This window comes from Pimephales promelas, chromosome 16, assembly GCF_988280905.1.
Source record: "Pimephales promelas chromosome 16, fPimPro1.hap1.1, whole genome shotgun sequence".
NCBI lineage: Eukaryota > Metazoa > Chordata > Actinopteri > Cypriniformes > Leuciscidae > Pimephales > Pimephales promelas.
The window spans coordinates 1,655,056-1,679,785 of record NC_142784.1 but is presented as its reverse complement, the minus strand read 5'-3'; the positions used below and the strand labels follow the sequence as shown (position 1 = coordinate 1,679,785).

At 38.0% G+C, this 24,730-nt stretch overlaps 1 protein-coding gene, 1 long non-coding RNA gene and 1 pseudogene across 2 annotated transcripts; all 3 read left to right on the top strand.

Annotated features, from left to right (window-relative positions):
- Positions 1-1,935: 1,935 nt before the first annotated feature.
- sptssb (serine palmitoyltransferase, small subunit B) lies at positions 1,936-4,763 on the top strand. Its single transcript, XM_089120780.1, has 2 exons — positions 1,936-2,000; positions 3,144-4,763. Exon 2 carries the CDS (start codon positions 3,172-3,174, stop codon positions 3,412-3,414), a length of 243 nt encoding a protein of 80 aa, XP_088976906.1. The 5' UTR covers positions 1,936-2,000; positions 3,144-3,171; the 3' UTR covers positions 3,415-4,763.
- A 2,951-nt stretch (positions 4,764-7,714) lies between these two features.
- On the top strand, positions 7,715-8,868 carry LOC148971920 (uncharacterized). Its single transcript, XR_016146783.1, has 2 exons — positions 7,715-8,174; positions 8,706-8,868. It is a non-coding gene; the product is annotated as an uncharacterized LOC148971920 (long non-coding RNA).
- Positions 8,869-10,083: 1,215 nt separating this feature from the next.
- On the top strand, positions 10,084-24,164 carry LOC148971919 (G2/M phase-specific E3 ubiquitin-protein ligase-like; annotated as a pseudogene).
- The last annotated feature ends 566 nt before the right edge of the window (positions 24,165-24,730 follow it).

Below are 24,730 nucleotides of genomic sequence, written 5' to 3'. Positions count from 1 at the left end.
ATTATGTTGCTGAAAATGACGATCGTAATTTAGCTCTCTGTGCTGCGCATTTACGGAAGACATCTTCCAGAATCTCCACGAGTTCAACACCGGATTCAACAAGAAACATGAAGCAGTTCTGACTTTAAAACCAGAGGTAGCCGTTGTTGGGCCACAAACTGTAAGTAGGCTAAGACTTCATCATTTTAAATGTATTTGCATGTATAATTTCAGACGTAGCCTTGTGCTTTAGTTTTGTCAAATGCCAGCGCTGGCTTTATAGCCACTAGATTACTATGCTATTTTGTGTCTACGACAAACGCGTACAAACATTATGGACCTGAATTTTGTACTAATGTTGTAAATGTATTTTTCATGTATATATATACTTTATGACATTATTTTCGATTTGATCAAGAACGTAAACCAATACCAACGCTGTTTGTGTAAAATGTTAGTAGCCAGTCAGTTCAATGCTATTGTGTAAAACAAACGTGTATAAAGTTAAAAAAATATAGGCAAATTACCATTTAGAAACGTTTTTATAAGAGCCGTGTGTTCTGCTTGACTCTCTTCATTGCCGCTTTCTGGGTCTGATTCTGGCTCCTAATACTGCAGTATCAACACCATTATTTACATTGGACCAGATTACATGCACGTTTCAACCCATAAAGGTAATGGGGGCGTGAACTTTCCGGACAACGTGAGCTACAGTTTAGCCAATCACAACACACCGGGCCAAACTAACCAATCTGAGCCCAATGCCTGTTTCTGAGGGAGTGGTTTCATAGACTCGGGAAGTCAACCAGTCGTTGAAATGATAGAGGAGAAATACATAAACACATTAATCATGCAAAGAAAAAAAAACAGTAAACCACCCCTTTAAATGATGTAATTTATATAAAAAAACAACTATTCTCAGTTGATGTAATCTGTATGAAAAGAGAGAGAGATGTCAGTCTTTTTCCTTTCACCTAATTATAGCATAATGTGACCATACCCACTGTTGTTGTGGTATACCGGGTTGCTCTGCATCAGGGTGTAGACAGCCATACCTCAACTTTCACGCTTTCCCACTTGAGTTTTCATTTACCATCCAAACCACATGGTCATATGTGACTTCAGGCAGATTGCGGAGAGATTTGGGCCATTGTAAAAAGCTAACCAGAAGAGCCGTATCCCTACTAAAAGACGTACTTCTGGTCTTCAATTTTTTCGTGACATAAGCCTATTTCGGGTTCTAATTAGGAGACGACAAGCACATGAAGCTCCGTGCTTATCCAGCAGTGAAGACACCCGTTCCCACAGCCAAAACAAGGACCGACGGGACGTTGTCCTGCTCCTCTTCACAGACGATGAGTGGAAGGAGAATTTTGGAGTGACACGACAGCTCATTCCACGCATCATATTTTCCAGTATATTTCTAGTTTCTCATATATTTCTAGTTTCGGTGTTCAATCTCAAATGTTTACATGCCCTCTCGATTGGATTAGAAAGGTTTAATCACCCCTTACAATCAGGATTTGGCCAATTTAACTGACAGGGTTACATGTGACTTCTTTTATTCCAACTGTGGTACTGGTCCGATTACAATTGTAACGTAAACGCACTGTCAATCAGAGTAACATTTCTATCATGAAACATGATTACGCACTAGGGACTTTTTAGTGACTAGAATAACTGACCCTATATGTTTTTTTGTTTTTTTTATTTGTTTTACTTAACTGCCCTATACTTCTGTAAAACATCCACGTCAAAGAATTACCACACTGTGGCTACAGCCTTACCTGTAGAGAGAGAGAGAGATGGTGGCACTCTATGTCACATGTTAGGAGAATACAATCGGTTAAGTTTCACAATATGTTTGATCATTTCTTTTGCTACACACACACACACACACACACACACACAGGTGAGAGTAAATACGTCAAGTGGGAGTGGTGTGTGTGTGTAACTGGAAGAGCAGCGAGATCGTCAGATCATCACACACAAACACACCTCACTGACGCTTTACCGCCGAGGTGAGTGGCTTTACATTACTCTCATCATACCTGACAACACATTTGCTAAGGCTTTAAAATGACTGCAGTGTTTTATTTAGCCCGCAATGATCCAGCCTTTGAAAATTAATATGAAACATTACTCTAATCATGTACTGCAACTACACAACTTACTATTGCTACAATTTCCAACAACTATGATGAGTGATTAACTAACCATGTGTGAAATAGTTTGAGCATCTCATAACAGCGTAGATAAGGGGAAACATTGCGAATATTTCCCTCTCGTGCACTTTTTATCTGTTTTCATGAATGTGTACTTTTTTTTAGTACAGCAAAATAAAAATTACTCGGTATGTCCTACTAACAACTAAAAGGGTCAGTTAAATGATGTTTATATGTTTCTGCTGTTGCCTGGAAATGGCATTACAGTTGACAGACTGCCGGTGTTTTTGCTCTCATCAAATGACTATTAAGAAATGTCCATTGTGTTTAAATGCTTTCTCCGTGTCATCTTGGTATACACTATAGATGAAACTTATTATATGCAATATGTCATTGGCTGTAGGGATCCTGAATATAGTCCTGTACATATGTATTCTAATGTGCTTCATCTGGCAAAATCTAACATCTTTTACTTACAATATAGGATTGACTTTGACTGAATCGATCTGAGGAGGAAAAAAAAATCATGGACATTATTTTCACTTTATACAGCATACATAGACTAGGCATTGTTTTTTTATGCAATTAATAATTTATCATACTAGCCACATGCAAACATAGTTTGTTTTGTCCAAGACAGGCACTTAGTCACCAGCAATACAGCTGAGGAACAATAAACCACTGATTATCGAATATGGTTACACTGATTTAAATAATAAATGTGACAGATCTCATTCTCGCGATTCAGTTGGAACGCAAGTGTGTATCAGTCATGTTTATCTTGTTTGAAGTGATGGAATTGCTATCAATAGTATCCGATTACAGTCGCAAAAATAAATCGCCACATCCTTGAATGCCGCGGAGCCATGAATTCCTGTGCTGTAATTTGATAGGCTCTTTAAAGACACACACTAGCACTCCTAACCTGTATTTTCACGCATGATTTGATCTGTTGTTGTGTGTCCATTGTGTGCCTCACCCTGTCGTCTTCCCCCTCAGCTCATAGCGAGGCGGTGTGGCCCTTCACATGGAAATGAAGAAGATGAGAGAGAACATGGGCTGGTTGTACTACCAGTACCTGCTCATCACAGGCATCTATGTGCTGGAGCCGTGGGAAAAGTCTGTCTTCAACACAGTCCTCTGTACTTTGATGGCCATGGTCATCTACACCACCTATGTGTTTGTGCCTGTTCACGTGTGTCTGGCGCTGGAGTTCTTCTCTGCGCTGGTCCGAGGACAGCCGGAGAGCACAGTGGCCCTCATGAACTGAAGATGAAGGAAAGACATTTTTTATTGATCTACGGGTCACTCTTGTTTATTTTTCTACTCGGGAACAGACAGATTTAGCCATGTTCACGTCTTCCATGTTGGATTCCTGCCGCGTCAAGGGAATTCAGTAGGCAAAAGTTTCCTGAGGATTTTCATGATATCATCACAGACACTTTGGCCTGTTGCTACTGTATGATTAACGTCCTCTTTATCACTGGTTGATAATAAGTAAATCATTATTTAGACTCTATATTAGGAGTCCCTGATCGGACTGAGATATAATGATTATTTGCTCCAGTGCAAATGAAAACATAATTAGAACAAAATCCCCAAAAACATTTATTATTGCATATTTTATATTTGAAAGTTTTGTAATCACCTATGCAATGTGACTGGTCTAAATGAATGTATATGCAGGTTTATTTTTAAATGCACTTGATCACAAATCAGTGGAGGCCATGTTAATCGGACCTTTGTTCTGGTGGTGGTGGGATCTTCTTCCATCATTCCTGCAGGGTCTGTTTCTGATGCACAAATGCTTGATATGCATATAAATGTCTGGCATTCATGCATTTATAGGCACGTGAACATTTGTTGATTAAATACTTTTGGTTAATGGGTTACAGTTTATGTAAGGTGTATAAAACTACTATGTACTGTTATGTAGGTACAATATGCTTATTGTGTTGATGTTGCATTGCAAAACCCTATTAAGGTGATACTATTAAGGTGTGATACGGTTAGGACGGGTTTGGTGGTATGGGTAGGTTTAGATGTAAGGGAAGAGCAATAAGTGCATTGTATAAAATTAATAGTACAAATTTAAAAGACACTTATTATAAAATGGGAACTGTTTTCAATAACATAAGGATGTCATCCCACAGATTTACTCTCAAAACTAGAACAGAAAAATCCTATTTTCTGTAATTAGTTCTGGAGTCACTGAAATAATTTATTTTACTTAATTTGTGTTTTATTTTGATACTAGTTACTCAAGTTACGTTTCTGTATTATTAATGATGTTTTATTAACAAAGTTTGGTCGGAGCATGTTTAGATAAATAACACGAATGGAGAGCACTCAGCAATCAATGATAAGAGGTATATAGAGGCTACATCCACATTAATCCGGATACATTTGTAAACGGGGTTTTCGTTTAAAAACGCTCTCCGTCCACACTAGCGTTTTCAGCCGTTTTCTGACATTTCAGTGTGGATGAGAAACTTCTAAATTCACTTAACTGCGCATGCGTGAAACTTCACAAAAGCTCACTGAGATGATACAGATGGGAAAATAAATAATAATGTTATCGCACAATAACAGGATAATTTTATTTAGCAAAATATCTCACCATCACGGATGCATCCAGGTTGCATTCAGTCACCATATGTTTGGTCTAAAACGCAAGGACAGCAAATGTAAGTACATTATCTGTCATCTTTGCAGGACTGAGCTATGAAGATTAGCACATATTAAGTAACATAGAAAGTAACATATTTTAGCAACAGTGTAAAAATGAATAACACATAACAGGCACAATACAGATGAATATCTGTATATCTATTGGTAGAATATCTATTGGTACTACATGGATCACATGACTAAACTTCCGTCATCGTTTTGAAATACCTCCAGTTTCACTGTCCACACTACAACGTAAAAACGGGGTTTTCAAATTTATCCACTTTGGAGAGCGTTTTCCAAACGATATGTTTTTGTTGACTTAAAACGCCGTCTCAGTGTGGACGGAAGGCCAAAACGGAGAGAAAAATATACGTTTTCAAACGAAAATGTATTAGTGTGGACATGGCCATAGATATATAGACTCAATCAATTGACAGTTTAGCAGCATCTCTCCGCCACCCCATATCCACTCTTCCAGTGCTAACCATTTACATACGTGGGAGTACTCTGGGTTCGGGCCAAGCTCTGAGCGCTCACCTCGGACAGCACGCCAAATACGTGCCGGTTCTTTACTCGTGAATCCGTATGTGTCAATATCATGTCATAACATGTCTCTTGGAATAATGACACAAATAAGTGTTGAGTGACACTTGACTTTTTATATCAGAATGTATTTTTCAGAAATAAAAAAAATTCTGAAAATATCTGTCCCATTTCTTGTAACACTTTTAGGCTGTAAAACTTACATGGCCTCAAAGGATATTTTGAAAATTTTGTAAAACTTGTAAGCTGATAACCCTTCCTTTTACAGTCCCCTAATTACTAGGTATTTACAGTTGTAGTTGGTTATAGTTGGTTATTGGTAATTACCACAGGTATCAAGTATGTAAATGCAGAGAAACTACAAACTAATAATTACGTATTTACCTGGTAAGCATATGGTAAATTATAGTATTTTAGGTGTGTAATTACTTATAATTAAAGGTGATTACTATTAGAATGGAATTACAGAGAAACTACCAGGAGAAAAAACACCACTGTTAAAGGCATACTATGCAAGAATATTACCTTAATATAACAGCTTCAAAGTCATTTCAGTGGTAAACAAACTCATAATAGGGTGAATCATCCTGGTAGTAAAGCTTGGGAAAACCAGCAATGCAAGTTTGAGAGGAGCGCCCCTGACAAATCTCGCGAGAATCACGACATGCTTTACGGCAATGACGTTACACACATCAACCACAACATTTCAGTAAGTAAAGTGCAACTGTACTATAAAATGAAGCCTTGTTTATTTCCGTGGTATTGCCGGAATCATACCATATAATCTGTAAAAGATCATTCCCTTTTCTTCCATATAGTCATAATTTATAAGTCCGTATGTCCTGCAACGTTACCAAGGAGAATAGGACAATTTACTCTGTAAGTAAAGTGTAACTGCACTGCGGAAGGAAGCCTTGTTTATATCCATTGTATTACCAGACTCTTACCACATCCTTTGCTACAGTTTAAACATTTTAGAAATCACAAACTTTTACTATGTGTGTTCTGCAACTTAACTAAAACATTCTCAGTAAGTAAAGTGAAACTGTGTTTATTTTTATTTCCATGGAATTACTGGGATCTTACCCTATAATCTGTAATAACTACAGTTACTATGTAAATCAACAGCATTTACTCAGTAAGTAAGCTGAAAATATACTGTAAAAGGAAGCTATCTTTTACATAGTATCACAAAGAATTTGAATAAAGAAATGTTTACAAACTTAAATCAACAACCCTTAACAGAAATAGTAGAAACTGGTTTTCCAAAAAAAACTATTGAAACTATTTGTTCAGTGGTTGGAAGGAGAGGAGGTGGAAGTAAGTAACTCATGGTATTGTTTCTTTGAGTTGGAAAAACAATCATATTATGGTTGTGTAGTGCTAATACAGTCAATTATGTATTACTGTAGCTCTAAAACAGTCTTACCTTAAAGCTACACTGTGTAACTTTTTAAGTTGATTCTTAGCAAAAAAACACTTTGTTCTATCAAAAGTATATGTGCTTATTCATGTGTAATTACTTCCAGCAACTAATAAATTATTCTCGTAAGCGTAGAATCTGCCGTTTATAATACATGGCGGCGGCCATGTTGTGCCTCTATCTTGAAAATACATTCACCAAAGAGGGACAAACCTGGAAATGCCTTTCGCATTTTACACTCAGTGACACTCATGGACGAAGTGGAACTGGAAGCTGTTAATCTGGGAATAATACGCTCACCGTAGGAGTTAAAACGAAGACGGAATTGAGAGGAACAGAAATTAATATTCACTGGATGGTTATATACCTTTTCAACGCTAGATGGGGGAAAATATCACACAGTGCAGCTTTAAAAGATAATAATGGACCTTTATGATTTAGAAGTCACAGCTTACCTTTATACATTACTTTATACAAGCTCTGTTATTTGAAGATTACTGAAATAATTCACTGTCTGAAATATTGGAAATCCATTTAAACGCCCCAAATCCTGAACCCATTGAGCAAATAGACTCATCAGTAAACACTAGTGATGGGAAGTCCGGTTCTTTTCCGCGAACCGGTTCTTTCGGACAGTTCGTTTTAATGAACCGCTTCAAAAAAACGTTTCTTTGGAGATGGAGCAGAGGGGGCTTTGCTTCATCCGCAACACTCAGAAGTACATGGACCATGGAATGCCATGGGCGAAAGAAGTGTTGCAGAGGCTGCCTAAGTCCCTAAAAGGCAAGGAGCTCGTCAAAGTGATGACCTTTGTCAGCTCAATTGCCTTTATTCAAAATGTGGACTTTATCAGTTTTGAGAAACTGAGGGGTTTGCTGGAGGAGCTTCCTGTGACCCAGGCCCGTTTGCGAAGTCTGCAGGTTCTGTCACAGGCTGCGTTCCAAACCGCATACTTCCCTACTATTTAGTATGGGAAAAAGAGTAGGCGAGCAAAAAAGTATGAATGAATCCAAAAGAGTAGGCGAGAATTACCTGGGTGACGTAGCAATTGTCGCGAGATTCGGACTTAAGTGCGTTCCAATATGCCTACTTTCCTACTATATAGTAGGCGAAAACAGTACGTGAAGGAAGCAGTACGTTCCAAACATCAGTTTTCATAAAAAGAGTAGGCGAGAAGTTCCCGGATGGCTTACTGCTTCCGCCCAGATTTTTGAGTGCTTTTCCACGGCTACTCATGATACTCATCTATCCCAGGAGGCCACGCGAGAGGATACGTCAATGCACATAGCTTGCAAACTGCCAATAAAAATCACAGAAGAAGAAGAAGAAGAAGAAGAGAGGATACGTCAATATCAACATCGCGGAGATAAGCGACGCGGGGGTTTTCAAATGTGAGTAAATACGGTTTAAATCGTATGTGTTAAACTACTATAGAGTAAACGTTTTAACTGTTGAACGTCTAAAGGAGTTAGACAGTATAGTATAGTTGTGATTTTGCTGTAAACACATGTTTTATTATGTATTGATAACAGGGGAGCTCCAGTAACCGTGAAGTTACGTTTCCAACGTGTATTTACATAACCATACATCTTAAAAACGCTTATTTAAAATGTCTATTTACATCAGGAAGGAAAATATTGTATAAGTATTGCAGGTGAGCACATCCCAACATGAAAAATACATGTGTGTGCTATTATGTAGGATAATTCACTGTTGTCAACACTGCTTACATTAGACAAATTATGTGCTGTGAATAAAAACATCTATAAAGTAACTAAACATGATATATATTTAATTTGTCCCTTATTGGTGTTGATATATTGAGGAACATTTAAGTTGGATTAAAAGTGAGTTAACACATCAACCTCAACATGTAAATGCAGTGTTGAGCTCGTAATGTGAATCTTGTCTGTATGTTACAGGGACAGAAGAACACGCGTGTGTTTATCCGGTGGAGAGAGGCTCATGATGCTGAATGCTGTCATCAAAGAATAGGAACCGCTGTGTTGAGTCGGCAGTAGGGTTTGGGGTTCAGTGCCTGTAAATACATGCTTGTAGTTTGAATAAAGCTGTTTCATGTGTTGACTTGTATATGCATTTGTTTATTGTGATGGTTACTTTTATTTACTTTTATTTGTTCTTTTACTCATTTATTCATGTTTCTTATTGTTGTCAGTATATAAAATGTAATTAATTTATGCATTAATTCATCGATTGACTGACAATTGAGATGTTTCACTGCATTTAGCAATATAAATGAATTCATGCATTACTGTCATATTACAAAACAAATGACATTTTGCTTGTTTTATTAAATTATATTTTTAGTATATAAAAAGTTATATAAGTATTGGTCAGCATTTAATATTATTATTTTGTTTAAGTTTTGGGGTGGGCTAACAATGAAATTCATTCTGAGGTAATATTAATTTTTAAGCAGTGATACTTACATTTTTGGAGTATAAAATCAACAGTTTTCTCCAAAAGAGATCTTCAAGCAGCTGCCCGTCTCCTTTGTGCAGACATTACAAGCGCTGTTCTAGGTTGTGCTGTCAAGTTACTGATGTTATGAAGTGTTAGAGCACCTGTCGCTCATATAATTTAAACTTATTAATATGCAAGATCATGGAAAGATACTATAGTTTATGTAACAATCATAGTGACAAAACAGAAAATATAAAGATCATTGGTTTGTGTACATCATAATATGACATAAAATTATATTTATACACAGGAAATAAGAACAATAAAAAAGGCTAAATATCTTCATTATAGTTCTTCATAATACATAAAAAAAGTTGTTGTTATATCTGAGGGATGAAACGAGGTAAATTCATGAAGAAAAAGAGGAAAACTTAAAGGAGAAACTTTTTGGGTATAAAATAAAGAAATTAACAACATAATCAAGAGATGATGATTTTGGGGTTTCTTAATAAAAAAAAAGTATCGTTAGAATAACACTGTTGGTCAGTGGGTTTAAAATATAACAACTTAAATCAACCCTAAATGTATTCGCAAAATAAATAGGCAGCTGTTTCTTCAACAATACCACAACAAAATGAGCAAGTTTCATCAATATCAAGATATTTATAGGTAGATTAATTAAACGTATCGTTCATATTTTTTTTAATTGCATGAAGGTGTTGCGCTTGTGATAACGCGTAGTAGGTCACATGATAACGTCAACATGGCAGATGTCCGGTTCGCATTCATACTCAACGAGATTTGGCTATAAAGTACCTACTCTTTTAGCGCTCGATGAGTAAGTACTTATTGAAATTAAGTACCTACTCATTGAGTATGCGGTTTGGAACGCAGCCACACTTTCTACTGCCAAGGGTCTATGGATTGAAGCTGTGGGCCCTACATGAGTCAATACCACACAAGTTACGGATCACAGCTGCTTCTGACCCAGCCAAGATTCCTGTGGCAGGTGAAACCGTGTCTGAGCCTGTGGAGGAGGAAGTTGTGGATTTTGATTGTTCCACTGAGGTGCAGAATGTAACAAAATTGGTTCCACGATTTCTTCCGGCAAACTGCTCTCTAAAGTGGAGTAGCATGGAATTGGCACTGATTGATGTAAATGTGGAAGTGTCTCACAAAGAGGCATATGAGAAGTACATGACTAAGTGCCAGTCCATGTCTGTACCTATGCGAAGTTATAATGCGTTCTGCAGGAAACACAATTCCATGTTGTAAATACCACAGTGTGTGTGTGTATGGAGCGTCTCTGAGCACAGTGTGTGTGGGGAGTGTGTTACTGGGTTACTTCTATAGGTTTAGTGGTAGTTGGGGTAGTTGTGTATTAATTTGTAGTTAGGTCTGGGGTTAGTGTGTGGTGTTCGTGTTGGTGGTGGGTCTGGGGTTAGTGTGTGGTGTTAGTGTTGGTGGTGGGTCTGGGGTTAGTGTGTGGTGTTTGTGTTGGTGGTGGGTATGTTATTTTTTATGTAGATGAGTCTTACACAGTGTTATTTGTTCTATAAAAAAGAAAATGTAGAAAATAACAGTAACCCAGCCTCTGACATTACACAAACCAGTGTGATGTCAGTGCCGGTCCCAAGCCCGGATAAATGGGGAGGACTGTTACACAGTTATACAGTTCACAAGCATGCACTACATCTTACTTATAACAATCTTATAAGTATGACCTCTTAGAACTCAATTTTTTTTACCATAGACCAGTTCTTTTACGTCTTCACGTAATGACGTCAATTCTATCATCCCAGCGGATAAAAATACTTCAAATTAAAGGTATTTGTAATCATAACTTCAGTTAAATAATAGTACACATCGTCATAATCATCTTGGATTAGTTTCTTGCATTCACATTTTGAAAACGAACCCTGCTGCAGCCTAGGCGATGTGCAAACGCGGATGTTTTACATGTTTTAAATATATAAAATGCATAAATGGTCTTCATCATTTTATTTGTTATTAAATAAACGTACATTTCGCCGATTCTCCCTCTCATTAAGTCCTGGGTTCACCCGTACTACTGCGTCCTCATGTATCAGCACAGGATCAGCCGGCCGGAAGAAAGTTCTGTTCAGAGACGGTGCCATCACGCATGCGCAGTATCTCCAGCTCATCGGTTCTCCGTATCGAACGTGTCCAAAAGAAACAGTTCTCGGTTCTGTTCTAGTGATTCAAGAACTGCAACAACCAGTTCTCGACTCGAGAACCATAGCATAACTGTGTGCTGAGCTGAAACCTGAATATACAGTCGACAAAACTAAAAAATCGATGCATGTCTGTCTCCAATAGCCTTCTGTAGCCTATATACAGTATACATCATGTTCATAATGTGTTAACATATATGTTTAATTCGTTATGTTAACACATTATAAACATTTACTAAGCAGTGCACCATTAAAACCTTGGCAAGAGTTTACATCAAAGATTTGTATTGTTACTTAGAAATTAAATGAGCTGTTCCTGAAAATATTATTTTAGTATAATAATAAATGTTTAGTTTGAGAGTTTTAGAATCCAATCATTGTTTCCAATTGTTAAAATAATACAGTGATAATACAGTAATTATGTGATAAACATGTTTCCAAAATGTTTTATTTTGTTACACTTACTGATGTTCAACTAAAGACTTGGAAATGTACATTTCGTCCCTCAGAAAAAAAAAAATGCACGCATGCTCAGCTCATCAACTCATCAGTTCTCAGTATGTCGAACGTGTCCGAAAGAAACAGTCGGTTCTGTACTGGTTATCCGACCGCTGTACCTGTACGTTCGGTAGTACACGCATGTGCATTATCAGCTGCTCGTGCTCATCACTTCTCTCAGCACCAACATATGTCTCCGTTCAGTCAACTTTTCATCACTAGTAAACAAAGTAAGCCACCTACCCTACTCATTTAATTATCTTCAAGTGATTCCTTACAACTGTACAATCTTCTCACAAATGTTATCTCAATTATTTTGATTCACTTCTAAATATATGTAATACTTGCTCCCCTTCAGGCAACATACCATAGAGCTACTCACAGAGCTCACCAACCAAATTAATTATGAGGATTGATACTCATCAAATATGGTTCATGCATGCAGAGATGACATTTTTGGCTCTGCACGACTAGACGCCTGTTTGAGCCATATAAGCCACTGGGAGTCGTGTTTATGGATCTTGGTGAAAACCCAGAAGGGGCAGTGGACGAAGGTGGGCCAACAAGAGAGTTTTGTCGTCTCCTAATGAATGACCTTAAAAGCAGGAGCCTGTTTGGAGGGCCAGATCATTTTAAATTACTGGCCCTGAACAGCCAAGGTAAGCATTTAGTTATTCAAGGGTCCAACCCATGTTGGAAGTATGTCTCAACAATGAAATTTTAACAAAATGTGAATACAAATGTCTATTTGAAACTTTTCTTTTCAGCCATCTCATGGGTAAAATGAGAGGCATATGTCTTATCCATGGTGGCATAGCACCCCATTTCTTTGCCCCACGACTATTTAGTCTCGTTGTGGGAGAGGCGACAGAAGACGTAGACCTAACTGAAATTGTCGACGAGGGTTTCGGGAGCCAGCTGTAGAAGGCAGGTGTTTTTGTTAATGCTGATGCCAAGTCCTGGATAATTCATTGTTTTTTCTAAAGTACAAGTTGATATGTTACTAAGAAATTTTAATTTTTAAATCCAAGATGCCACAACTATTGGAAAGACCAGGGAGGGTTTAGAGGAGGCTTCACCTTTGATCATTAAATATACAGTGTAGGACTCTTACAGACAGGGAGACAGTCGTCCAATGTGCAGGAAATTCTACCTTCTTATGAGCATTGCACCTTTACAGCATTTCTGTCTTGAATGTTGGAGGTTGTAGATGAATGAAGGTGAACTTAAATTGTGAAATTGTGTAATAATTTAAATTTGGTAATACTAAATGAAAACAATGATCTCATTGTTGTTCACTGTAGGTTTGTCGATGGTCTGGGATGCTTAGGATTACATGCCGCAATGAAGGCAAATTCTAAACCTCTCCGGTATCTCTTCCTGGCCAAAGTGGACCCGCTGACTGCAAAGGACCTCATTGATCTCTTTAGCCCACACTTTGCAGAAGAGGGAAGCAACCGCAGACACAATGAAATCAGAACCTACGCCTGGTTCTGTGATTTCTTGCTAGATGTTGAAGGTATGATGTCAATAGTAAGCAAAGCTAATTTTTAGTTTCGGGTATTTTTATTTAAGATATTTATATTATTTTCCACAGGTGGAGAAGTGCAAGCGGATGAAAGTAAAAACCTTTTTCTGCAAGAGGTCTTCAAATTTCATCAATTTCATTTCATGATTTTATTTTTCACAGTATATTTAAATCTATATGTGATATGGGGCATTATTAGAAAATTATTTGGTCACAGAATGCAACAGCTGGCGGAGATGGGGAATTCCGTCACCTAATCTTCCGGAGTTATTCCCCACGGGGTCAATAGGTCAAAAACAAAACGCCAATTGACCCTTCGCTAAGCCACGCCCGAAAACCGCCAGTGGCCAATCATGTCTTAGCAACCGTAACTATGCGCGGGAGGTCTGGCAAGCTTTCGAACGAGGGAAACATGTGGTAGCATTTTGCGTATGGATTGTGCAAATCTGATACCGGTTTGCTAAAAATTTGGACGGGGGCTTGGAATGGTTTTCCTTCCAGAAAATCTAAAGGCCAAGGGGAGAAATGATTGGCGTGATCTAGCGTCTATGTGCAAGACTCATTCACAACTACTGGTAAATGTCAACATGCTTAACAAAAACACCTATTGCTTGGAAATATTGACGATTCTTTGGTCATAATGATAACGTAAAATAAGACAATTAAAGAGACAAAACAAAGGCTCACTGACATACTTTAAAATATATTTCAGCATTTTGTTAATCGACGTCCTACTAACATTACCCCTTACTAAGTAACTTAATCCGATCGCGGCTCTCCCGGTATTAGTGTTATTCCACAAGATTTATTGATAAGCTGTTTGATTTATAATTATTAAGATTATTTTCATATACCCTATATGAACATAGCTGTTCCTCAATTTGTGTTTCCCATTTGAACGGTCAGCGTATGAGGCGCTCCTGCTTGCGCTGGGACTATAACGTTTAACTTCAATTTTTAAGAAATTATTCTCTAATCGGTTGCATATAATGTCGTAAATATATCCCTCGAATGCATACTGTAGTCCCTTTTGTCTTGCTCTCTCAAATATTTCACTTGTTCGCCGAAAATTACTAATTATCTCATTGGGAATGTCTGACACCGGGTGCATCCACACTATAATAGATGGGCCAGTCGTGAAAGCTTGACAGGCGTAGCAACAGTAACTAGGGAGGGCGGGGCTTAGCGAAGGGTCAATTTGATCTATAACACATAACAACAATGGGGCAAAATAATTGTCAGAATAAATGATTATACCATGATCAACAGGTCAAAAACAAACTGTCAGAAAAAATGATTATACCCCTGGGGTAAGATGGTCTAAACTTACTATCAGAATAAATGATTATACCCCCCATGGATCAAAGACAAATGAACACATGTTCTGTAATAGAAAGGTCACTACATCAAAGCCGGAATGTCAAGGTCAAAGGTTAATGCCTACTTCAAAGAGGGTATCCGGAAGGTCAAAGGTTAGCTCCAGCCACCTGTCAATCAAAGGAACTACTATTCCTATTCCTATTACTACTGGTGGCTTCAATTCTTGCTGATGATTAGGTCCTGACACAAGAGTGAGGTTTTGAAAAACTTGTTGGCGTTGTACAAAAAATTCTTAAAGGGGGGGGTTGACTGCTTTTTTTCTTTGCATAATTGTATTTATGGGGTGCAATATTACATGTATTCGTGGTTTTTCTTTTTTTTAAAGTCTTATTTTTCATAAATTTCAGCTTTATTGTCAGCCGCGCTCTCCTCTGTCCCCTGAACGAGCGGTTCACTTCCTGATTCTATGAAACCACTCCCTCAGAAACAAGTGGGCTCAGATTGGTTAGTTTGGCCCGGTGTGTTGTGATTGGCTAAACTGTCTCTCACGTTGTACGGAAGGTTTAACGCCCATTACCTTTACGGGCGGAACGTGAGCTCCGGTCCAGAATGTAAATATGTGTCGAACTGCAGTTTCAGTTTGAGGCAGAATCAGACCGAGAAAGCCGCGATGAAGCAAGTCAAACAGAACCTCACCACACACGGTTCTTAATAAACGTTTCTGAATGATAATTTGCTACATTTTTTAACTTTTTGCACGTTTGTTTTACACAATAGCATCTGACTGGCAACAATAGCAACTGACTGGCTACTAATGTCATACTCAAACAGCGTTGGCATGTTTACGTTCTTGATCAAATCGAAAATAAAGTCATAAAGCATATATACATGAAAAATACGTTTAAAACATTAGTACTTATATAGAAAATTAAGATCCATAATGTTTGTACGAGTTTGTCGTGGACGTGGACACAAAATAGCATAGGCTAACTAGTAGTGGCTATAAAGCCAGCGCTGGCATTTGAAAAATAAAAATAAAACACTAAAACACTAAGGCTAACGTTACGTCTGGAATTATACATGCAAATACATTTAAAATGATGAAGTCTTAGCCTACTTACAGATTGTGGCCCAACAACTGCTGCCTCTGGTTTTAAAGTTGGAACTGCTTCATGTTTCTTGTTGAATCCGGTGTTGAACTCGTGGAGATTCTGGAAGCTGTCTTCCATAAAATGCGCAGCACAGAGAGCTAGATTACCATCGTCATTTTCAGGAACATAATCAAACATAAATTGTATCCATTGTTGACGAAGTATAGCGTCCATGGGAAGCCCGAAACACAGAAGACCTGACAGCTGCGTGAACAACATACTCGACGAGTCGACGTGCCTCAGAAATATACGCATGCCATTTTCTGCATATTCTGAGGGAGGGGTTGATGCAAATGTGCGGGTTAGGGACGTACCATAACCCAGCTGTAGTCCCAATCGAGTCGTTTTTGTAGGCATTAAACTTCCTGATTTTTAAAAGACATATCTCTGCTTACATTGAACTTTCAGCGCTGCAACTTTGCAGATACTGTTCATGCACCAAAAGCAACATTACACACTATTTAAAATGAAAAAAGTGAAATCGCAGTCTTTAAGAGAATGCTGAATCCTGTTAATTTCTGATTGGTGGGTGAAAAGCCAAAGTGTTGAGAAAGATGATCATCATAGTGGCTCAGTGGTTCATGTGGATTGTCTACAAACCGCAAGGTTGGTGGTTCAATCCCCGGTTCCACCTGACCAAGTGTCGAGGTGTTCGTGAGCAAGACCCCTAACCCCAGCTGCTCCCGACGAGCTGGATGGCACCTTGCATGGCTGAGACCGCCGTCGGTGTATGAATGAGTGTATGAGTGGGTGAATGTGAGGCAAAAATGTAAAGCGCGTTGGTGGCCATTGGGTCTGTGAAAGCGTTATATACAGTAAATGCAGTCCATTTACGATTTTAAACATGCATAAGTATTTTAATCTTGATATCATGCATAACAATGCAAACAGGCTAGGAAAATAAGCAGGGCTTGGGGCAAAAATGGCACCAAAAATAACAGAAATGCCCCTCAAATTTTAGATTAGGGGTAAAAAAAATGCCCCAGCACAATCAAACATGTTAAGTTTTAATATGCAGAGGTGCAAACAAGATTGCCAATATATCCAATTTGCCCGTATACATAAATAAAAATATACTAATAACAAATCTTCATCAAATGTAAAACTATCACCCAGCTCCAAATTGCTCAATGTTTGGCGTTGAGATATATAACAATTTACATTTCTGTAAAGCTGCTTGAAACAGTGGGTGTTGTGAAAAGAGTGCACATAAATGTACCTTAACTGACTTGGCTCTATCAGTCAAATCCTAAACACATTCAAACAAGACTGAAAGACAGTGATTTTTTTATTCTATTTTAGTGAACTGTTAATTGAAGACTTCAGTACGCAAAACAAGACCAGCAACCAGAACATTGCATGTGTTGCTTATGACTGTATCTATCCAGTTAAACTGACTGGCATTTTTTCAGGCAATTTATTTAGTGGCTGATGAATCAGATGGAGTCTGTGGGCGTTGCCTCATCTCTCACCAGTGAAATATTAACAGTTATCCCGTATTGTTATCCATAATAATAGTGTTTGTTCTGGGCTTCACATAAACTTGTTAAATGACTGACGAAATAATAAAACAGAATAGTCTGAATAAAATTTGTTCTCACTGAAGCTGTACTTGGACATACAGACCGATTCTAATTTTACATTTTTCCCATACTTTGTTATGTTGTACCCATATGCTAAAATGCTGACATTTTTAACATTCACACTTTAAGACCCAAAATGACATCTGCAAATTTATTTATTTTTGTGCCTCTCATTTCTCAATGAGAACGATAAGTTTCCACCCTTTGAGTCCACCTGTGGCAAATTCAAGTGATTAGCCGTGGTTTGGCTTAGAGCCTCCACTTGGCCAATCTGGCTAGACAAAACCCTCTCCTCAGTACATGACACACAAAAGCCTGATTGGACTTACACCAAAATGACTTTCAGGCCCTGTTTACACGAGAACGCTCGCGGGTGAAAACGTAAAAATATTTTTTCGGATGTGCCTTTCATTTACATGGCGACGGCCTTTTTGAGGCTTAAAAACGCAAAAAAGTGAGACCACCCTCCAGAGTGGAAATCTTAAAAACGCTCCACCGTCGCGTTCCCGCGTAAAGGGTAAAAACGCAAAAGTCCACTTAACAGTGAAGGTTTTGTGCAGGCGGACTTGGTGTTGTAGTGTGGCAGTGCTCCACATCGCCACCTAGCAGCCTGGAGTGCATACTACATTGAATTTCACACACTTTTGCGCCACCATATGCACGCGGATTTCCCACCCATAACGCTCGTCTAAACGCAGAATAAAAAGTGATGACGCAACGCCACTTTTGCGTTTTCTCTTCAGAATCGTTTCCGTGTGAACATAGCCTTAGACTAAGAGAAACTAATTTTACACCACCTGCATCTTCTTTAAGGTGGGTTCACTCTGTAAAATATTGGCCGTCTGAGACAAATTTAGCAAATCCTAAAATAGTCTTCTGATCCTAGGCTAAAATCTTAAATCTTCGATCATTAGTTCTTTGAAATGTTCACCAACAATGACAACCCTTCGCTAAGCCACACCCGAAAACCGCCACTGGCCAATCATGTCTTAGCAACCGTAACTATGCGCGGGAGGTCTGGCAAGCTTTCGAATGAGGGAAACATGCTGAAGCATTGTGCGTATGGATTGTGCAAATCTGATACAGGTAGGCTGCACTAAAAGTTTGGACGGGGGAGAGGAGTTGTTTTCCTTCCAGAAAATCTAAAAGCCAAGGGGAGAAATGATTGGCGTGATCAAGCAGTGTGGGAGATCCATTCACAACTACCGGTAAATGTCGACATGCTTAACAAAAACACCTATTGCTTGGAAATATTGACGGTTCTTTGGTCATAATGATAACGTAAAATAAGACGATTAAAGAGACAAGACAAAGGCTCACTGACATACTTTAAAATATATTTCAGCATTTTGTTAATCGACGTCCTACTAACGTTACCCCTTACTAAGTAACTTAATCCGATCGTGGCTCTCCCGGTATTAGTGTTATTCCACAAGATTTATGGATAAGCTGTTTGATTTATAATTATTAAGATTATTTTCACATACCCTGCTGTGTATGAGCATAGCTGTTCCCATTTGAACGGTCAGCGTATGAGGCGCTGCTGCTTGCGCTGGGACTATAACTCTGCTTGCGCTGGGACTATAACGTTAGGCTTAACTTCAATTTTTAAGAAATTATTCTCTAATCGATTGCATATAATGTCGTGAATATATCCCTCGAATGCATACTGTAGTCCCTTTTGTCTTGCTCTCTCAGATATTTCACTTGTTCGCCGAAAATTACTAATTATCTCATTGAAATGTCTGACACCGGGTGCATCCACACTATAATAGATGGGCCAGCCGCAAAAAGCTTGACAGGCGTAGCAACAGTAACTAGGGAGGGCGGGGCTTAGCGAAGGGTCAATTATTGAGTGTTGCGATCAAATTTGACCTCAGCTGATATTCTGGCAGTGTCAGAAGAAATTTTGGAAGATGAAAATCTGTGATAGTGCTTTGTTTTGTATAGAAATATTCATGCATTCATTATTCATTAGTTTTACCATAAGTGGAGGGTAATGACTGCTAAACAAGCAATTTGAAAGTTCTGTGACAACGACAATCTACTGTGACAGTTCTACATGAACGTCTGCAATTCATGGCACTGCTAGCCTTTTGACACAGGTAGGTTCCTGGCCTATGCCAGCTCTCAAACACCCAGAGAGAAGGTGGTTCAGAGCTGGAAAAATCAGTTCTACCAGAAAGACTCGGGAGATAAAATGATATAACAAGCGTATATTTATTAACAGCTTGGCAAGCATGAATTTATTAAGTTCTTTGGCATAGGCCCCGGCCAAAGAACTTTAGGCCTCTTTTTCAACAAAGAACAGGCTATTTTCATCTGAACAGTTATTAGCTGCTGCAGAGAACAATTATTAACAAATATCAGCCCTACTTGGTTAAACACACCCAAACACTCATGTTGTAATATACTGTTCTTTCCTGTTGTAAATAAAATTACAATGAGCTGAATGGCCTGAAATCTGCCTATTCATCTGACCGTATAGAGGGAATAAAAACACAGCATTCCCACCCACTCTTTGTTCCTTTTTCAATGTTGACTCAAGGCAAACCTTTGAAGGAATGTTTTTAATGAGTAAAACACTGAAGGGTATGGAGCAGACAGAATAATAAAAAGGTGCTTTAAGGCCATCAGGAAGATTTATCAGTATATAACTGAATTTCATTTTCAAGTTTTGGACTCATCCCTGCAAACATGCCCCTGCGGGGCCGACGTTGGCTTTTTGTGGGCACAGTGGGCTAGGGCCAGCCCACGCCAAACCTAAACAGGCCCAGTGCGGGTTGCCCAGGCGAGGCCCACAGCTTTGGGCTCACTGCGGGCTATCAGTGAGCAGCCCACACTAGCGGGCTGCCCACATTAAGCCAATGATGGCCCACTGTGGGCCATCCCATTCGGGCCCATGAGCAGGTTTTGCACCTTTGTGCCCATGCGGGTTTAGTTTAGGTAGCCCACATTTAGATTTGCCCACATGCCCACAATGTTGTCAGTACGTCCTCTAATCATAATAACTTGGTAATTTTAATTCTCTTAAAAAATTATATATACAGTATATATATATATATATATATATATATATTAAGAGAATAAGAAAGCACTAATATATATATATATAGAGAATAAGAAAGCACTGATATATATATATATATATATATAGGCTATAAGAGAATAAGAAAGCACTCTTTATATAAATTAAAGATGGTAATGAAATTACGGGCCTGTTGCAGTTACACTCCACACTTTATGTTACATATTTATATTACATGTAGGCCTTTATATAATACAGATGCCTTGAAATTGCTTTACAATAAAAGTAAAAGCAAAATGGTAATAAAAAGCATAATTGTCAACTGAATGGGTCATAGAACTACACAATGAGTTTTAAATTCATTATATAAAATATATAAAATTAATGATATTTTAAATGGTTAAATGTTATAATTCTAGATGTTTATTTAAATGCTGCGTGCCGTTTGACGCGTTCGATTGTTTCAATGAGCGTACGTGCGCGAGTCGAATTCAAATATGATTCAAAGACAGGAGCGCGCGCGAGCAGATGGAAACCATGGAAACGACAAAACCTCATCTAACTGACAAACAGCAAACTAGCGTCTCTCACTGTTGTTTTCTCTGCTTTCAGGTAAGTTTAGTTACCAAAATCACACAAATAATACATACAAACCTTCCTGATATACGTCTTACGTGTAATTGATACACTTCTGTTGAATATTTACTTTATAGAAATGGTTTTGTGTCTTCGATAAAGTCCGTTAGCATCTGACTGAACCGTTTTCAGAAGAGCTAACGTTAAGTTGTTTACGTTACAATTAAGGAACAGCATTACAATGAACTAAAAATCTTAGGAAATCTGCAACCGCAGTAACCCCTTACACAACATGTTGGATTCAACCAACAGGATACTAAAGAATTTAAATACAAAGTTACATTATCATGATATTTGCATACCGTGCGTATGAGTCACAAAGCTAGAGCAATTTATTGTACATGGCTGTTGACTGACTTGATGTAAACAACAGTGGAAGGGGTTACAATTTAATCAACCTGAAATACCTAGACCTGACAGCCACCATCCTGTCAATGATGTTGGACACTGGTGGACAAAACTATAATTAATGCATTTACTGTGGATAGTTCATTCTAGCAAAAGTCACACTCGTATGCTTCGTTAGCTAGCTGACACTGACAGAGGCTAACTAACAGAATACAAATTAAATGGTTGAATTGACTCACCCTCATTTATAGGTGAATAATCTTATAGGTTAAACAGCTTTTAACCATAAGAACATCTCAGCTGACGCCAAACTGATGTTAGCATGAGCTAACCTATCTAATAGCCACTCACCTTCGTAGTCATAGATGAAGTTCTCGAAAAAGAAAGCGTATCCCTTGTCCTCTTTGGAGCGGGCTGTAAGTGAGTGTTGTTCCGTCAGTCTATGTATGTCAGAAAATGTAATTTTGGGTAAATTTATTTTTTAAATTAAATTTTAAATTTAAATTTGGTAAATTAAATTTAACCAGGGATGCCGTATAAATAAACTTTGTGTAGTCCGTCATCACTTCGCCAGATTGACGGGTGATTCACCGGAAGTAACAGTGCACAAAGTTCACTGAATGCGGAAGTACTACGTATCAGCATGATAATCCCCTATTCATGGGTTTCAGTCAGGTGACTTTTTTGTTGTGGCCGCCATCTTTAGGACCTTTGCGTAGCCTCTACTTAGTGATCGGAAAGATGTCGCACACTAAAATAGCACAGCACACCTCATTACAGATGAAAAGGTATTTAAACGGTATTTAAATAAAATTTATACTTAAGGTTTAGATCCGTGTTTACTGTCTACCTCGTCCAATCCCTCATTCATCAGAAGGCATTTAAAAGCGCTGAAGCCTACCGCTACTTCACATCAGGATGGGTTAATGATCCAGGAATCTATCATCTGGAGAAGAAGAAAATGTTCTTGATAATAGGAAGGGTAAGTGGCACTCTTTTAATTACTTGCTGAACATTGTTGAAATAAATTGACCGTTCGCAAAGACCCGCAATGTCCGACAAGCTCATTTATTTTTAAAGCACTCACAATATTTCAAAACATCTTTCCAGAAAATGCATATACAATTTAGAGTGTCAAAATTAAGCATTTCAGAAATGTAGACAAATCACTGTCTATTAATTTAAGGCAGAAACAATGAGCACAGCACATTCAGCCATATGTATAACTAAGGTTACTAATGTAAAGATAGCTGTCTAGAATGACGTTATACGTGTTCCAATTGTAAAGCAATTGTAAAATATGTTTTCATTTATCAAGCTAACCTGTAATTTGCTAATTTTACTTTTATTTAAATTTTCAGGAGAAGCATTCACAAAACCTCAGTGTAACACCAACACACCCCTGGATAATTAACAGTACAGGAAGATGGGACAGTTCTCAGATATTTTGAAGAATGTCATTAACCAAACAGTAAACTGGAACCATTGACTTCCATAGTAAGAAAAAAAAATTACCATGTAAGTCAAGTCAATGGTTCCAGTTTACTGTTTGGTTACTGACATTCTTCAAAATATCTGTGTTATTTGAATATTCTTCAAAGTCAAGCGAACTGCTGACTTGTAAAGATTTGACGTTCGCTGACATTTACTACCTCGTCCACAATCCCTCATTCACCGGAAGGCATTTAAAAGCGCTGAAGCCTACCGCTACTTCACCTCAGGATGGGTTAATGATCCAGGAATCTATCATCTGGAGAAGAAGAAAATGTTCTTGATAACAGGAAGGGTAAGTGGTATCGTTAATATGAATATTCTTCAAATAACAGTGTTCCCCTGTAGAAAGAAATGCATGCAGGTTTGAAACAACTTGAGGGTGAGAATGATGACAGAATTTTCATTTTAAAGTGAACTATTCCTTTAATGCAGTTCATATCTTCATTAAGTGTTAGTTTACAATCAGTAGTTTAAAATGCCTTTTTCAATAACATTCGGTTAAGTTACTATTTGTGAGCCGGGCACAGGGTTTCTGGTAGGAATAAATATTTGCACAGTAGAAATGCAGTTTGAATCTACACAACCTAATTACCCATGTGGTAAAAATATAAAAACACTTGTATAAAAATCAGTTCATATAGTTATGTGTTACACTGGGAACACAATGTTACGTAGTCTCTATTCTGAGGGCATAACAGATGGGCAAATGTTACACAAAGGGAGTCAGCCCAGGTCCCCCCTTTAGGAATCCCGACAAGAAGGTGAAGACGACCATCATCTTGGAATAGGATGGAAGTCCAGTTGAGTCCTCCTGGACCATCTCATCATTGTCTTTGAACACCTTCTGCTGGAAAGATAACTTGCTTACCCTGTCCCTAAGTTGATAGACCTCTGCCCTCAGTCTGGTACACTCTTCTGTCAGTTTCTTCACAGTTTCTCAACAGGCTTCATCGGAGCATGCTACACTGCTCTCAGTATGGATAGGGTCTTTACAGTAGCTGTGTTCCCCACTCTGCCCGCTCTCAGGAAAGCTGTCACTGTGGTCCATCTCATGGCCAGTATATTTACCATGGGGTAACATTGACACATCACTGGTACAACTTCTCTTCCTCTTGACTGCTTGTGTTTGCTCAAATTTCTTGTAGCAATTGGTTTTTCTTTGTCGTTGACAGGTGACAGGTAGACAAACAGATTTGGCACATAATCTGGGTTTAGAGTATTATCACTTTTCTTGTCTGCAGTGGTATAATGAGACACCAATTAACATTACCAACTCAGAATTAGTGATTACACTTTTATAATAACTGCATGCTATTAATCATTAGGTAAGCATGAGTAAACAGTTAATACATCATTTTTTAAGCATTAATAGACAATAAATAGTTTATAAATACAGCTATAAATGCTTTCTCCTTGATTTATAAACATATCTAGGCTATAATGTGTTTAATAATAGTATTTTCATTCTTTGTTAATGATCAGTTTATCATTTCTAAATGAAGTATAGCATTATTTAGAAACCAGTTATTTAAGATTATTTAATGATTCATAAGATCACAAAGTTCTAAGTAAATTCAGGTAGATTTTATGAACAAACTAAGTATTACTGTTTGTCTCATTAATAAGATGTATGAATGTGAATTTAAATACTTTTTAAAGAAATCTTAGACAACTCCATTGACAACTCTTAAATACCTGGTTTATAAATAATGCAATATTTCATTTAGAAATGATAAATTGAT

Excerpts from the sequence above, each read along its gene's own strand:
- sptssb (XM_089120780.1), top strand. The coding sequence starts at position 3,172 with ATGGAAATGAAGAAGATGAGAGAGAACATGGGCTGGTTGTACTACCAG.